This window comes from Marmota monax, unplaced genomic scaffold (genome assembly GCF_021218885.2).
Source record: "Marmota monax isolate L192 unplaced genomic scaffold, Marmota_monax_Labrador192_F-V1.1 WCK01_AAM20220418_F8-fsc00023, whole genome shotgun sequence".
NCBI classification, from domain to species: domain Eukaryota; kingdom Metazoa; phylum Chordata; class Mammalia; order Rodentia; family Sciuridae; genus Marmota; species Marmota monax.
In genome coordinates, this window is record NW_026692907.1 from 1,754,767 (window position 1) to 1,772,284 (window position 17,518).

The 17,518-nt window shown below is 40.5% G+C and overlaps 1 protein-coding gene across 2 annotated transcripts in view; it reads left to right on the top strand.

The window, feature by feature from the left end:
• The first annotated feature begins 16,527 nt into the window (after nt 1–16,527).
• The window catches only part of Zyg11b (zyg-11 family member B, cell cycle regulator), a 71,258-nt gene continuing 70,267 nt past the window's right edge, over nt 16,528–17,518 (top strand). Inside the window, exon 1 of one of the 2 annotated variants that reach the window (XM_058581464.1) lies at nt 16,528–16,724. In XM_058581464.1, coding sequence (XP_058437447.1) covers nt 16,695–16,724 — 30 coding nt within the window. In that variant the 5' untranslated portion in view covers nt 16,528–16,694. The remainder of the gene's footprint in view (nt 16,725–17,518) is intronic. The other variant, XM_046450876.2, reaches the window with a different exon arrangement.

Sequence of the window (17,518 nt, forward strand, 5' to 3'; positions counted from 1 at the left end):
GGGCAAAAATGAATAAATTAATTTGGACTTCTAAATGTAACCAAAAACTGACTGTCAGAAAAAAGCACTTGTGCCTGAAGAGAGTTGTAACCAAATGCCACATAGCATTAAAAATGAAGTATAACTCTTTACCTTTGCCGATGAACCCTGCAGTAATCTGCCCCAGCCTGCCTTTCCAGCTTCCTTTCCCCTCCCATACACACTGTATTTGTAGACCCAGAACATATCATCTGGTTTCATGCTCCACTGCCTTCACACAAGTGGTTCTCTCTACATAGAATGTTCTTTCCTGTTCTAGTAAGTTAGGTATTCAAAGCCCAGGTCAAATCATACCTCTCCTGGGAAACCTGCTCTGATTCCTCTGTGTTCCAGTAGGCACCTTTTTGTGTGTGTGTGTGTGTGTGTGTGTGTGGTGTTAGGGATGCAAGCCAAGGCCATGTGCTACACCTCCATCATAATCATTCTTTGTTGTTTTTGGAGCACTTAACCATTGAGCCAAATCCCCCAGCTCTTTTTGTTTTGAGACAAGGTCTCACTAAATTGCTTAGGGCCTTGCTATATTGCTGAGGTTGGCTTTGAACTTGCAATCCTCCTGTCTCAGCCTCTCAAGTCGCTAGGATTGCAAGCGTACACCTCACCTGGATAGTCATATTCTTTTTATATTGCTTGTCTTTTCACTCATTAGACTTGATTGAGCACCTTGAGGGCAGAGACTGGATCATAGTCACTTTGTAGTATACAGCCTGACATAAAGGAGAGGTATTGGGTACATAATTCAGTAGAAAGAGTATAGAATAAAAGACTTATCATTAGTTAGGGAATTTGTTACCAATAGAATTTCTAGTGTAGGAAAAGCCTCAGTTATATTTATTGGATAATAAATCATTTACAAATGTATAACTTCCCAGGAAAGGGCTAGAATGGTAAATAGATGACAAGTAAGGATGCCTGGGAAATTTGAATTTTACCCCACTCTATACATACATGTGTGGCAGATGCATGATTTGTTAGACTGTACAGAAGGGTACCCTGGAAATAAAACCCCAAGAAAATATGCATGTAAATTGCTAGATCTGAGTCAGTTGTTAGATCTGGGAGTTAATGTAATTCTCTAATGTGGGGCAAATCACTCCTCTCTCTAAGCTGCAGTTTTCTCATCTGTAAAATGAAGATTATAATGTCTTACTTGCAGGATTGGCAAGAGGATCTTATAATAATAGCTAATCTTTATTTAACAGTTTCATCACCTCAGTCCTGTTCTAAGAGCTTGCTGTATAAATATACAGAAACTCAGTCCTTGGTGGACCTCTCTGAAATAAAGTTATTACATAAATTTTATAGATAAAGAAATAGCCATTTAGTAGAGCTGTGTATAGAGCTGAATACCATGGGTGCAGGCCTGTAATCACTGTGACTTGGGAGCCTAAGGAGGAGGATCTCAAATTCAAGGTCAGCCTGATCCTGATCAATTTAGCAAAAGCCTGACTCAAAAAGGACTGGGGATGTAGCCCAATGGCAAAGAGCCCGTAGGTTCAATCCCCAGTACCACCACCAAAAAAAAAAAAAAAAAAAGAAAAGAAAAAAAGAGGAAGAATCAGAGATACAGAAATGTCATATAGTTTTATTCTATGGTCCTGTGAGTCAAAAGTGTAGAGCTGGGAGTGAAATATAGGCAGATTGGCTTGCTCCTGAGTCCAGATAGGCTTACTCTTAACAAGTACTATAGTCTATTGCCTACTATAAGATAATTATGAGAAAGGGAAGGAGTCCCCTTAACAGTGCATAACAAATATTGAGAATAAGAATGATAATTCAGCAGGGTGCCGTGGTGCACTCCTCAGCTACTAGGAAGGCTGAGGCAGGAGGACCACAAGTTCAAAGCCAGCCTCAGCAACTTAATGAGGCCCTAAACAACTTAGCAAGACCGTATCTCTAAAAATAAAAAGGCCAGGGATGTGGCTCACTGGTAAAGCACCCCTGGGTTCAATCCCCAGTGTATCTGTCTGTCTGTCTGTCTCTCTCTCTCTCTCTCTCTCTCACACACACACACACACACACACACACACACACGATCATTCAGTACCTAAAGTTTGATGAGATGAAACAAAATGGGTTAATATTAAGAGTTAAGTTTTGTCTTCCATTCCTTTTTAGAATGCCTTACCTTTCAACTATTATGTACTTTTTTGATTGGTTTTCTGTCTGAGGTCTGGGCTATTTTAAGATGCCTAAAGGTAAACTGGCTTTGCTTTCTCCCAGGAAACTGGAACAAGTCTTAGCACTGGAGCCAGAGGGCATTTGAGGGACACCAGGATACTATGAAATTAATTCCTTCCAGTCAGGCCGTGTTCTAGGCGCTGAAGACAGAGATACATCAAATTCAGTCAAGGCTCTCAGGCTCTTCACAGCCTAGGTGGGGAGAAAAACAAAAGGGAAAATGGTAGACTCTATAAAAGAAAGCTCATAAAGGATGACTAATTTACCAATTACCAAAGGGTAATTGATCAGGAAAGGCCTTCAGAGGAGGTCACACATGAACGTAGTATTAAAGGGCAAGAGGAAGGTAGTGGAAGAAGGTAAGAAAGGGTTTATTGGCAAAGGGAATGCCGTAAGCAAATACACAGAGGCTTGAAATAGCACATGTATTCTAAGAGCTATGAGTAATTCGTATAGCTTCAGCAGAACAGAAAAATATGGAGCGAAAGCATTGATGACCAAAAACATAGACAGAGGCCAGATGGGGAAGTGACTCAATTGTTAAATTCAGGATTTGGACCTTGTCCTGTAGGAGATAATACACCCAAACAGGGCTGTAATGTGGTTACAAAGATAATTTTGATAGCAAAAGTATGTTAAATTAAAGGCTTGAGACTGGAAATAGCTTGTAAGTGCATTAAAAGACTTAACATGATTAGTCATTAGGGAAATGTAAATTAATACTTTAATGAGATACCACTTCACACACCCACTGGGATGACAATAATAAAGGTGTTGGTTGAGGATATATCTTGCTTTGCATGTGAGAGGTCCTCACTACTGAAAAAAAAAAATTGGACCCAGTGTGTGTAGTGCACACCTGTAATCCCAGGGACTCCAGAGGCTGAGGCAGGAGGATTACAAGTTGGAGGCCAGCATCAGCAAATTAGTGAGGCCCTAAGCAAGTTAGTGAGACTGTATCACAAAATAAAAAATAAAAAGGGCTGGGGGTGTGGCTCAGTGGTTAAGTACTCCTGGATTCAATCGCTGATGCCAAAAAAAAAAAAAGGAAAATTGAAGAGATCAAACAGCAGAGAGTTCAGAGAGCTGAATGGGTCACTGAGGTGAAGTTGAAGTCACCCAAGTTGTCATAGGGTTACAATAGCCCAGTAGATCTCAAACTTTAGGGCTGACCAGAATCACTTGGAAACCTTATTAAAACACAGGTTTGGGGGCCCACACCAAGTTTCTGATTCAGCTCATCTTGGTGACCCAAGCATTTGCTTTTCTGCTGATGGTGTGGAGACCACACCTTGACAATTGCTACAGTAAAGACTGGGTCAGGTGCCAAGATCTTCTATGAATGTGTTTAGTTGATGACAGCAATGAAGAGGGGGAAACACCGACTTTAAATAATTGACTTAGAATTCAACCCTGACACTTGGATGCTTCCACTTGATGTGTCAGTTCACCTGATGGTCAGTTCTTTGTCCACCTTAGGCACACACTTCTCCCTATGCCATACCAGAAGTTTTGTCAGTCTTCCTCTGTCCTCCTTGGTCTAAAGTCTTTTTTTTTTTTTTTAAACAAGGATGCAGTTGGGCTGGAGTTCCTGATGAGGACCTGACATCTCATCACTTGTCATTGTTTCTTTCTTTCTTTTTTTTTTTTTTAAAGAGAGAGAGAGAGAGAGAGATCGAACCCGGGCCGCATGCATGCCAGGCGAGCGCGCTACCACTTGAGCCATATCCCATCCCCAGCCCCAGGTCTAAAGTCTTCAACTCTGTGTCCTGGAGTTTTGGTTCCTTGTTTTATAGACTACACTGCACCTTGATGTTTGAGTCAGAAATAGCTGGAAGAAACTATTTTAAACTCAGCAACTTCAGGGGAAACAGCAGAGGGTAATGCCAAACTGCTTTCTACCCCCGGAGATTTCACTATGTGCTAAGGGAGTGAAGAAAGGAAAAGGAAAAGATAACAAGAGAGGTCACTTATTAAATGAAAATAGCAGATATATTTTTCAACGAATCTTTTTCACTAAAAGCATGCTTTGTGCCCTTATGTAATTCTCTGAAACATAGTTTACAAGCTTTAGAAATTAATCTTATCTATTTACTCTAAAAGTCAGGCAAATAGGGGAAGGACTTGTAACTTGTAATAAAAGACAGAGCAGAGTGTGGTAAAATGTAATCTTACTGGTGACCTTTCCTCAGACTTTTTAGTCACATAAGAAGGCTTGGCATTATCTCTGTATAAAACTCTGTGTCCATTGTTCCTTTTTCATCAAGACAGACAATTACTTAATTGATTTTATTTTTTGTACCTGGGATTGAATCCAGGGGCCCAGGGACATTTAACCACTGAGCTACATCCCCAGCCTTTTTAATTAATTAATTATTTTTTTTTGGTACTGGGGACTGAACTCAGAGGTGTTTGACCACTGAGCCAAATCCCCAGCCCTATTTTGTATTTTATTTAGAGATAGGGTCTCACTGAGTTGCTTAGCACCTCAATGTTGCTGAGGCTGGCTTTGAACTCACAATCTTCCTGGCTCAGCCTCCTGAGCTGCTGGGATTACAGGTGTGTGCTACCACACCTGACCTTAACTGATTTTTTTTTATATATAATTTTATTTTAATTATTGATTTTTATGTGGTGCTGAGGATTGAACCCAGTGCCTCATGTGTGCTAGGAAAGTGCTTTACCATTGAGCTACAGCTACAGCCCACCTTAATTGATGATGTTTAATCCATGTTTCTGGACTTAGGCACTGGGGATAGAACCCAGTGCCTCATTTATGCTAAGCAAACATTCTACTATTGAGCAACACCCCCAACCTGGAAACAAAATGTGTGCATGTGTGCACGCCCACCCATTGAAGATGTGCCGGGGATCGAACCTAGGACTAAGCCAGGGCTTACCCACAAGGTTATACCCCCAATTCCCTTGGAGACTTAATTTTTGATTCCATAGTCAGGATTTCTCACCAGCTCCTCCATAAGGTTTTTGAGCCATCATGTGAACAGAACTTCCCATGCACACTCTAATTTCTCATAATTCTTGCAGTCCGTGCTAAATATTACCTATTTCTTGCTCATGATGGAGGTATAGGTACCTCGGGAGGATCATCCACTTGAGGCCAGCTTGGACAATTTAGTGAGACCTTGTCCCTGGGAGAAAAAAAAAAGTTTACATTAGAACGGGTAGACAATTCGGAGGTCAACCCTCCTGACCACTTACACATTCAGGACATGTTACAGACAATCTAACTGAGCCCCAGAGAAAGGAATGATTTGCCCAAGGACCCAGAATCTCAGGATTCCAAATTCTTGAAAGGTCACCAAATCCTACTCTCCACCCTGTGTCAGAACCTGGAGTTGTAATTTAATCCTTCTGACTCCTGATTATTCTGAGGTAGTATACTTGTGTCTCAGAAGCAGTCTACAGAGGTATAAAATAATTTTGGTTTTTTGTTTGTTTGTTTGTTTCTCAAATTATTCTCACGTGTCTTCTGGAATCTAATAGAAGAGACTAGGAAGGAAAAAACACAGTAAGAGAATGGCTCTCCAAATATCTTCCTGGACCAGCATCATCAGCATCTCCTGGGAACATGCTAGTAATGCAAAATCTAGGGCCCAAACCCAAATCCAATGGCTCACAAACTCTGGGGGAGGGATATGGTAAGTTCAACGGGTGGTTCTGACAGTTTCTAAAATTTCTGACACATCACAGTAAAAAGTTAATTTTGCATTAGAAAGATCCTTTATTCATTTGATTTTTTTCCTATCCTAGAGAGAATTCCAGTCCCCTGCAAGGCTGTGAGGAAGTGGAATGAGTTCTGATATTAGATTTTTCTCTTCTACCACTGACTTGTGAAGTTTCCTTCCTCTCAGCCTGTGTTTTCTGATCAAATGGAATAATAACACCTCTATCATCCCAGGGAATTGTTGTGAGGCTGGCGGTAGACTGCTTTCTAAAAAATGTCTGCGTGAATTTGAGAGGGATTGCTAGAATTGGTATCTGATGCTGCTTTCAGCCCTTAAAAATCCAGGTCTAGTTGCCTGGTGCAGTGGCACGTATTTGTAGTCCTCATGCCTCGGGAGCCTGAGGCAGGAGCATTGCCATATTCCAGGCCAGTCTCAGCAATTCAGTGGGCCCAAAACAACTTAGTGAGATCTTGTCTCAAAATAAAAAGCACTGGGGATATAGTGCAGTGGTAAATTGCCCCTGGGTTCAATTCCCAGTGAGGAGAAAAAAAATCCCATGCTACTGCCTCAGAACAGCCAGCCCATGAATTGGGGATAGTTCTTTTTGGACACGTGGGCTCTGATGTGGTTTGATACAGCTCAGCACCTCAAGCTCAGGGAGTGATAGCTGAAATTTCATTGTACTCACAAAGTTCATGTTCCCCCTTATTAAATTTTTAAGGAGAAACTCATTTATTTTTCACTGGGGGTGTTTTTCATTATCCAACAGAGTTCACAAAAGACAGTAGTTCTTCAGAATGTTCCCTCCCTTGAAGTTTCAGGGCACTGAATAGTAAAAATTACAGGAAATCCTGTCTTTCCCCATTTAACTTTTATGAACAACTGCCTTTTAGAATAGGAATCAACAAGCATCAGATCCAAATTCTTTCAGTCATTATAGAGCCCCTATTTTTCTTTTTTTTAATATTTATTTTTTTTAGTTTTAGGTGGACACAATATCTTTATTTTGTTTTTATGTGGTGCTGAGAATCGAACCCAGTGCCTCATGCATGCTAGGCGAGTGTGCTACCACTTGAGCCACATCCCTAGCCCCGAGCCCCTATTTTTCATATCCCCAACATTTTGTAAGTTAGCTTCTTTTAGCACCTCTCTGGTGACCAGGAACTTATACCTCATAAGCAGCCCATTCCATGGGGGAGAACTCCCTCTCATTCTTAGAATGTTCTTCATTTGTTGAATTGAAATCTACCCTCCTGTTGCTATCTTCATAATCACAAATCTTATCATTTAAGCATATGAAGAACTCCTTCAAATTCTGAAAACTGGCTTTTTGGAGAAATAAATTATAATCCATGAATATCCAAGATTTGCTCTTTTTTTTTTTTTTTTCATATTTATTTTTTAGTACTTGGCGGACACAACATCTTTGTTTGTATGTGGTGCTGAGGATCGAACCCGGGCCGCACGCATGCCAGGTGAGCGCGCTACCGCTTGAGCCACATCCCAGCCCCCCAAGATTTGCTCTTGATTATAATTAGATCAATAGCAGGAATTTGAAAGGACATAAGAGCACATTTTTTTTAATATATATTTTTTTAGTTGTTGATGGACTTTTATTTTCACTTATTTGTATGTGGTGCTGAGAATCGAAGCCAGTGTCTCACGCATGCTTAGGCAAGCGCGCTACCACTGAGCCACAACTCCAGCCCCAAGAGCACATTTTTTAATCAGTGCATTATAGTTATACATAATGGTAGGATTATGTACTATAATCATACACCATTTATCATTGAATTTAAGTTAAATATATGCTTACTCTGAATCTTTCCTCACAAAATTGAGTTTATTCTAGGTGCAGTGGAACTCACCTGTAATCCCAGTGACTTGGGAGGTTGAGGTAGGAGTAGAATAAGTCAGAGCCTTGAAGATTTAGAGAGACCCTGTCTCAAGAAATAAAAAGGGTTGGGGATGTAGCTCAGAGCACATCTGGGTTCAATCTCTAGTACCGAAAAACAAATAAACAAACAAATAAAATTAATTTTCTACATGTTGTTAAATTTTATTTTGTAGATGTAGATGGACAGCACGCCTTTATTTTATTTATTTTTTATGTGGTGCTAAGGATCAAACTCAGTGCCTCACACATGCAAGGCAAACACTCTGCCACTGAGCTATAGCCCCAGCCCTCTATGTGTTTTTAAAGAAGAAGAACATGCCAGTAATATAAAAATTATAGTTCTGAGGAATATTGATTTGTGTTTTTATTTGTATTTTTGAGATTTTTATTATATAATAAATTATATTTGTTAAAATGTTTATAGTAGAAAACAATATTTGGGGGCTGGAGTGGTGGCTCAGTGGTAGAGTGCACGCCTAGCATGCATGAGGCACTGGGTTCGATCCTCGGCACCACATAAAAACAAACTAATGTATCCACCTAAAATTAAAGTTACATAAATAAATAAATATTAAAAAAAGAAAAACAATATTTGTTTACACAAATTGTAAATTCTTTGCCAAGAGAGGTTGGTTATGTTCAATAACTTTATAATGAATAACTGCTGATCTAATTAACTCAACAAGAATAAAAGATTGTAGGGGCTGGAGACATAGCTTAGTGGTAGACAGTTTACCCAGCATACATGCATGAAATCCTGGGTTCAATCCCCAGTACTGAAAAAATGAGACTGTAATAAATTGGGTATTGGGCTGGAGATGTGGCTCAAGCGGTAGCGCGCTCGCCTGGCATGCGTGCGGCCCGGGTTCGATCCTCAGCACCACATACAAACAAAGATGTTGTGTCCGCCGAATACTAAAAAATAAATATTAAAAAAATTCTCTCTCTCTCTCTCTCTCTCTCTCTCTCTCAAAAAAAATCTTCTTAAAAAAAAATAAAAAAATAAATTGGGTATTGAGGCACTCCTCTGTAATCCCAACTACTTGGAAGCCTGAGGCAGGAGGATCACAAATCCCAGGCCAGCCTGGGCAACTTAGTGAGACCTTGTCTTAAAATATAAAAAAATTTTGGGGATCCAGGTGTATTGACGCACACTGAGGCAGGAAGATCTCAAGTTAAAAGCCATACTCGGCAATGGCGAGGCACTAAGCAACTCAGTGAAACCCTGTCTCTTAATAAAATACAAAATAGGACTATGGATTTGGCTTAATGGTGGAGTGCCTCTGACTTAATCCCCTGTAAACTGCACCCCCCTAAAAATTTTTTTGTTGATAGAGCTCAGTGGTAGATGGCTTGCTTAAGCATGTATGAAGCCCTGGGTTCCATCCCCAGTACCACACACATACACTCACACTCACAAAAAAGGACTAACAATCTCTTAAAGCTAGGAATACCAATAAAGGCATTCTTCTTTGTAAAAATGAGTTTTACTTATAAAAAATAAGTGGCTTTAAATTATTACTAACTTTTACATTTATTTACTTTCAGAATAGATAGCACATTCACATTATTTAAAATATCAAGATACCAAAAACTATATACTACAGCCAGCCTCTGGGCTGAAGATATGTTCAGTGGTAGAGTACTATGCCTAGCATACACAAGGCCCTGAGTTCAATCCCCAGTACCAAAAAGAAAAAAAAGAAAAGAAAAGCTTCTCTCCTACCTGTTTCCTGCCATCTAGTTCGCTTCCTGGCAGCAAAATGATATTAGTTTCTATTAAATTCTTCCAGGAATATTTATGCAAATATAAGCAATTATTAATGTATATTACCACCACATTTTTTTACCCCTGGGTGCTGGGTATTGAATACAGAGCCTTTTGCATGCTAAGCATGTGCTCTGCCACTTAGCTACACTCTCAAAACCTACACCCCCTACCTTCTTACAGGAATGATAGCATACAATACACACTGTTTAGGACTTGCTTCTTCACTTAACAATTTGAAGATCATTCTACATCAGTACATAAACAATTTTCTCATTTCTCCCCTCTCTTCACTCCCCCACCCAACCTCTACCCACCACTGCTCTAGTACTGGAGATTGAGCCCAAGTCCAATCTGTCACTGAACTACATTCCCCAGCCACCCTTTTTTTAATGTATTTACTTTTTTGGTTATAGTTGGACACGATACCTTTATTTATTTATTTTTTTAAAAAAAATATTTATTTTTTAGTTGTAGTTGGACACAATACCTTTATTTATTTATTTATTTATTTTTATATGGTGCTAAGGATTGAACCCAGGGCCTTGCACGTGCTAAGGGAGCACTCTATTGCTGAGCCACAACCCCAACCCCCCCAGCCCATTTTTTAAAAAAGTATTTTCAGTTGTAGATAATTTTCAGTTGTTTAGATGGATACAATACCTTTATTTATTTATTTTTATGTTGTGTTGGGGATCGAACTTGGTGCCTCATGCATGCTAGGCAAGTGCTCTACCACTGAGCCACAACCCCAGACCCTCCCTATCCCTTTAAAAATAATTATTTATTTTTTGTTTGTTTGATTGAGCCCAGGGCTGCTTTATCACTGAGCTACATCCCCAGCCATATATATATATTTACACATATACATACAAACAAATAAATAATATATATATTTATTTATTTATTTTAAAAAATTTTTAGTTGTAGATGGACACAATAATTTTATTTTATTTGTTTTTATTTTTATGTGGTGCCGGGGATCGAACACATGCTAGGCAAGTGCTCTACCACTGAGCCACAACCCCAGCCCCTTATTTTATATTTTGAGGTAGAGTCTGGCTAAGTTGCCCATACTGGCTTCACACTCACCAAGACTAGCCTCAAACTTGTGATTCTCCTGCCTCAGTCTCTTGAGTCTGAGTCTCTAGATATGCACGTACCACTGCACCAGTCTCTTTTTCTTTCTTTCTTTCTTTCTTTTTAACTTTTTATTTTTTATTTTTTAAAATATTTTTTCTTTAGTTGTAGATGAACACAATGATTTAATTTAATTTATTTATTTATAGGCAGTACTGAGGATCGAACCCAGTGCCTCACATGTGCGAGGCAGGCGCTCTACCACTGAGCCACAGTCCCAGCCCAACTTTGTTTTATTTATTAATTAATTTATTTATGTGGTGTTGAAGATCTGAACCCAGTGCTTCACACGTGCTAGGCAAGTACTCTACCACTGAGTTACAAACCCAGCCCTCTCATTCTATTTTTTTATGACTGCAGAGTATGCATTATATGGTTGCATTGATATTTAATAGCTGGAGGTGTGGCTCTTTGGTAGACTGCATGTGGAGGTCCCCAGTACCTCAATAAAACCCCCAAACCATTTAAGTTGTGTCCAATCTTTTGCTATTTTAAATAAATTTCATTCATATGCTTGAGCATTTGTGTAGATTATTTTTTTAGAAGTAGAATTGTTGGGTCAAAGGGAATGTGCATTTAAACATTTGATAAATACCACTGTCTAATTGTCTCCACCGAAGTTATTCCAGGGGCTGGGGAAATAGCTCAGTGGTAGACTGCTTGACTATCACGTGCAAAGCCCTGGGTTCAATCCTCAGAATCACACACCCACAAAATTATTTCAATTTACACTTTCACAGACAAAAGGAAGATACCTATTAAATATTATTCCCTCCTTGTCACACAGTGTTTTACTAGTCTTTGTTAATTCAACAGGTGAAAAGTAGTATTTCAAAGAAATTCTAATTTGCTTTTCTCTTATTATGAGTAAGAGTGAACAATTAAGAGCCACTTTATTTCTTTTTCTAACAATTCCTATCTTCTGCACATTTTCCCCCTTGGATATTTGTTCTCACAAATTTCAGCACTGTGTATAAATATGAAAATTATCCATTATTCTAAGATATGAAATGCAAATATATGTAGTCATTTATCATCTGACTTTCCTTATGGTGGTTTTTGCCTTACGTTTTTTTTTTATTCCTACATGGCTAAACATATTGATCTTTCCTTTGATGGCATCCAAGTTTTATTTTGTACTTAAAGAGACCTTACTCGGAGATTATAAAAAATTCTCCAGTGGAGTGGGAATGTAGCTCTCAGTGGTAGAACATTTGCTTAGTGTGTGTGCGGCCCTGGGTTCCATCCCTAGCACTGAAGAAAAAAATTCTCCTATGGTTCCATTCAGCGTGTCTGGGTTTCATCTTCTTCTTCTTTAATTTAAACATTTAAATGTTTGATTTATTTGAAATTTATCTTGCTGAATAGTGTGATGTTAAATTTTTCCAGGGTGCATTCAATTATTCTGACACCAATGATAATCCCACCTTTTCCTTACTAATTTGAAATTCTATTTTTATCATATTAAATTCATGTATATATTTGGATGTATTTTTGGATTTTCTATTTGATTTAATTGATTACAAAACAACTGTGACTCCATTCTTTCTTGAGGGCAGAACCTTGACTTTTTGTTGTTGTTCCTAGCAGTTTCCAATTTATATTAACAGCTTCAACTGTTATTAGAGAGTAGTTTTTCCCTCTTTTCTTCCTTTTGCTTGTACCTCCTTAGTTTAGTTGCTCTTAAATATGCATTATAAACAAATTTAGTGAATTTGAACCAATCCCTTGAAGAATCAATTTTACTATCTTAAGAATTTTGTCACTCTTGCTGGGTGGTGACACACACCTGTAATCTGAGTGGCTTGGGAGGCTAAAGCAGGAGGATCAGAGTTCAAAGCCAGCCTCAGCAACTTAGCAAGACTCCCCCCGCATCTCTCTCTCTCTCTCTATATATATATATATATATATATATATATATATATATATATATATATATATATATATATATATATAAGATTTTTTTTTTTAAAGAGCAGGGGATGTGGCTCAGTGGTTAAGCACCTCTGGGTTGAATCCTTAGTACCCCCTCCCGCATTTTTGTGTGTGACTCTTTTTTTCACTAGTACCTTATGATTTTATCTCTATTTTTTTTCTTTGTGCTTTTTCTTTCTTTGCTCCTGAGGAACCTGGGGATTGAACCAAGGGTCTCAGCCTGTTAGACAAGAGCTATGACATTGAAATACAACTCCAGCCCCCTATCTTTTTGGGGAGTTTTGTTTAGTTTGTATTTTGAGACAGGGTCTTGCTAAATTGCCCAGGCTGGGCTTGAATTTGCAATCCTCCTTCCTCAGCTTCCTGAGTTGCTGGGATTACAGGTGCATGTCACCATGCCCAGTAGCATTATGCTACTTTCTTCAGGCAAGGAATTGGGCTAAGGATGCTGACAGGTTGCTCCTGAGTTTCTAGTTTTGCATTCTAATAGTTCTTGAGTGTTTCTTGCTTTCCAAGGGTTCACTGGACACTTGTCTTTGACAGTCAGTATTATCTTTCTTTTGCTGTATCCCAAATTCCTATCTCAGTAGATATAGTAATTTGAAATTCATAATCGTTTGGAATAAGATCATCAAGCAGGGAGTTTAGGTGGAAAAAGTTAAGTCTAAGTATTAAGCCTTGAGGCACTGAAGTATTTCAAGGTCGGAGAAATAAGATACTCAAGTCAGTTAGTGAGTTAGACTAACCAGAAGAGTGGAACAGCATGGTGTATTCAAGGAAAGGATGATGATGATGAGTGTTTTGTTTCAGTGGTCAAGAATAAGGGCACTGAGGCTGGACTGTTGTTAGCAAGTGGGCATCACTGATGACCTTGATGGGAGCATTTTGATGGAGTACTGGAGGTGAAAAATGTAGTGGAGAGAGTCCCAGAGAAAATGGGGGAAACACAGCCAAGACACTGAGTTTAGAACAGGCTACCTTTGTGGGACATTTTGCTGTAAAGGAGGTAGAGACACTGAGCTGTAGCTGGAGGGACATCTAAGTCTAGGAAGTAGTTTTCATTTGTTTGTTTTTAAAATGGAAGACATATTCATGTTGATGTAACAATGGGAAAGAAAAGCGGAAAAATGTTGATGTATGAGAAAGGAATTGCTGGAAAGATATTTTTGAAACAATGAAATGGAATGAAACCTAGAACTTGTGCTTCTCTAAGAAAGACTAGTGATTGTCTAAGAATGGTTTGCCCACCAGTTTGTGATAAAAATTCAGTGTAAATATTTAGAAACTTAAAAAATATCAGCACAGTATAGTTTGTACATAATATAGAACTTTATGTTAGTTTGACAAAAAACTTTTTTTGAGACTGGTCTTTGCTAAGTTACCCAAGCTGGTCACAAGCTCCTATACTTAAGCAATCCTCCCGCCTCAATAGTAGCTGGGAATACAAATGGGTGCCATTAGACAGAAAACTTTTTTATCTATGGGATATAACAGAAAACAAAAACAAAACTTGACCTAGAGTAGTCAAAGTCATAGAGGTAAAAATAGAACGGTATTGGATTGGAAGCTCAGTGGTACAGCACTTGCCCAGCATGCTTGAGACCTTGGGTTGGATCCCCAGCACAAAACACACACACACACACACACACACACATAAATGAACAGGGGTTGGGAGAGGAGAGAATGGGGAGTTATTGTCGGGTACAGAATTTCAGTTTTGCAAGATGAAGGGTTCTAGGGCTGCAAAGTGGTGATGGTGGCACAACAATGTGAATGTACACTTCACGGTACATTTAAAAATGGTTAGGAGGCTGGAGCTGTGGCTCAGCGGCAGAGCACTTGCCTAGCCCTGGGTTCGATCCTCAGCACTACATAAAAATAAGTAAATCAAATAAAGGTATTGTGTCCAACTACAACTAAAAAAAAATAAGTATTAAAAAAAATGATTGTGAAATATGATATATCAAGAACTATGTAATGTTTTGAACAGCCAACAATAAAAAATTAAAAAAAAAATGGTTAGGATGGAGCCAGGCTTGTAATCCTCCAGCTGGGGAGGCTGTGGTAGGAGGATTGCAAGTTCAAGTCCAGCCTCAGCAACTTACTGAGGCCCTATCTCAAAATTAAAAAAAAAATAAAAGGACCAGGGATATAGCTTTGTGGTAAAGGACCCCTGGGTTCAATTCCCAGTTCCAAAACAACAAAAACAAAATGGTTATGATGGGAAAGGGAAAAAAAAAAGCTGGAGGTTAAGGATGTAGCTCAGTGGAAGAGCCCATGCTTAACATGTGCAATTACTTAACATGTGCAATCGCAATGCCCTGGGTTTGATCCCCAGAACCACAAAACAAACAAACAAACAAACAAACAAAACTCCAAAAATCAAAAAAACCTCACTTTTTATAGTAATTAATTTTTATTGTATTTTACAAAAATATAGGTCTAACACTCAGGGAGAAACACCTGGGTTTTCAGCCCCAGATAGTTTCAGAACTGAGAAGGATTTGACCTTAGCTAAAAGACAAATACAACCTGGGAATGTAGTTCAGCGGGAAAACACTTGCCTAGCATGTATGAAGTTTGATCCACAAGCACTGAAAACAAACAAAAAAGACTCAATAAAGACTCAATATTTCATATAAGGAAGGGAAGGCAGAGTTACAAATTGGTTGGAAGTCACCGTTGGATGGTGGAAACTTGTATATTTTCTCTTTTGCTCCTTTCACTTTTCTCAGTGAGTTGGAGGCAAAATCATAAGTTAAATGAGGATGAGGGAGGAATTGTTGGAGATTTGAAGAGAGAGGGATATGAAATAGTTACCTAGGAAGGTGGTAACATACATAGATGTAGTAGTGTAGCCAAACACTAAGGGCCCATTTGAGAATATTGAAATCAAAGTTAGGGGTGTCAATCAACCAGTCAGTATGGCTTTGGGTTTTCCTCACCCTTTTGGTTTTGCTTCAGGTTCAGGATTGAAGTTTTGATAGTATAAAGGAAGGAGAGATAGATGGATTGGAGAAATGAAGGTAAATACTTGGGAATGATTTTCACCACAGGCAATAGAGCCTAAGCTACTAAGGAAGTGAGGATATGAGGGCAGTGAGAAGAATAGTGAAGGGGTAGTAGGATCAATGGATTTGGGGTCTTGGTAGAGTTGAACAGTTGAAATGCTGGATGGAGTGAGGAAGGAAGCAAATTGTGATGGGAAAGTTAGAGATTACACGGGCTGGAGATATAGATCAGTGGTTGAGAGTTCACCTAGCATATGCGAGGCTGTGGGCTCGATTCTGAGCACCGACCGAAAAAAAAAAAGTATTATGATTAGAGAGGTTGCAATTATGTAATTATTGATAATAGAAGGTATGAGCATAAGAATGAGAAGATAAAGAAGGGTGATCTCTAGAGGAGAGGAAACCAGAGGGAAGAATCCTCTAAGAGAATGTTGAAATCACCAAGAATGATGACAACGGTAATTCAATGACAGTGAATCAAAGATTAAGATCTTGAGTGAGACCCTGTCTCTAAATAAAATATAAAATGGTGCCTCAGTGGTCAAGTGCTCCTGAGTTCAATTTCCCGGTACCAAAACAAAAACAAAAACGATGGTGAATGACACAGGGGCACATAGGTGACTGAAACAAACGCTCCAGTCTCCTGCCAAGACGTATGGCTCAAATCTCTTACTGTTTTCGAAGGGACTAGGTAGATTTGAGGGGGCGTTGCCCCTTTAAGGGCCTGCACGCCCAGAGCCCTGAGGTTCAGTTTGGGGCGGGTCCCCGCAGCCGAGTCTGCGCCGGGACGACGGAGGCGGGGCCGGCTCCGGCCAGTCGGGCCGGCGGGGGCGGGGCCTCGCGGGGGTGGAGTCTGCGCTCGGCTTCGGGCTGCGGCTGCGGCTGCGGCTTGGTGCACTCCTATCTTCTGAGGGAAGGAGGCCGAGGCCTGGGCCGAGCCCGGAGCTGCAGCTCGCTGGAGCCTCCTGGAGCCTCCGCGCCGGCTCAGCCTGGGGGCCGGCTAGGGCCCGGTCCGCCGCCGCACCCAGGACCGAAGCTGCATGCCCGAGGACCAGGCCCGCACAGCCATGGTGAGAAAGCTAGGCCTGCCCTAGCCGGAGCCGCCCGCCAGCCTAGCCCCCGCGGGCCTGCCCCTCCCTAGCCTTGGTGTCCCTCGGACGCCCTTCCCTCACCTAACCCTTTGTGGCCTCACCCTCGGCGTCCAGCTCCTCCTTCCTGGTGCTCCCAGTCCACCTGCTGGGGCGAGCCCCTTCGGGTGACACCCCCTTAATCTCTCTTATTCCCGCTGATACCCTTTGTCACCCCCCCAGTGACAGCCTCTCTCGCGTTCTCTTTGCGTCTCTCTCCTCTCCTTTAACCTTCCTTTCTTTCTCCTCTACCATTTTGCCTTTTTGTCTCTACTGTGGTCTTTACCCCTTCCCCCTTCTTCCTCCCCATTTTTCTCTCCTGCACTTTGCTCTCCCTTCTCACCCCCTTCACCATTTTATCTCCACTACCCCCTCCTCCCCTTCGTCCTCTATCATCCACATTTCTTTCACATATCCTCGCCGGCTCGCACAGTTGTCCCCATTTCCTTCTACAGGCTTCAGGGGTCTAAGCAGGAACAAATTGAAGGCGATTGCTTCCCAGGAACTGTCGGGCGGGCAGATAGGGATTCGTTGGCTGGCTTGCTTTCTCTCTCTCTCTCTCTCTCTCTCTCTCTCTCTCTCTCTGGCTTCATCTCTTCATCTCCTCCCTCCCTCTCTGGAGGGCAGAAAGAGGAGATTAGAGGTATGAAAGAGAGCTTGGGAGCTTTTTTATTTTGTGTCGTTGGAAAACCTGAGTGATGGTGTGCTATGGAGTGGTGGAGTGAGGGTCAGCATGC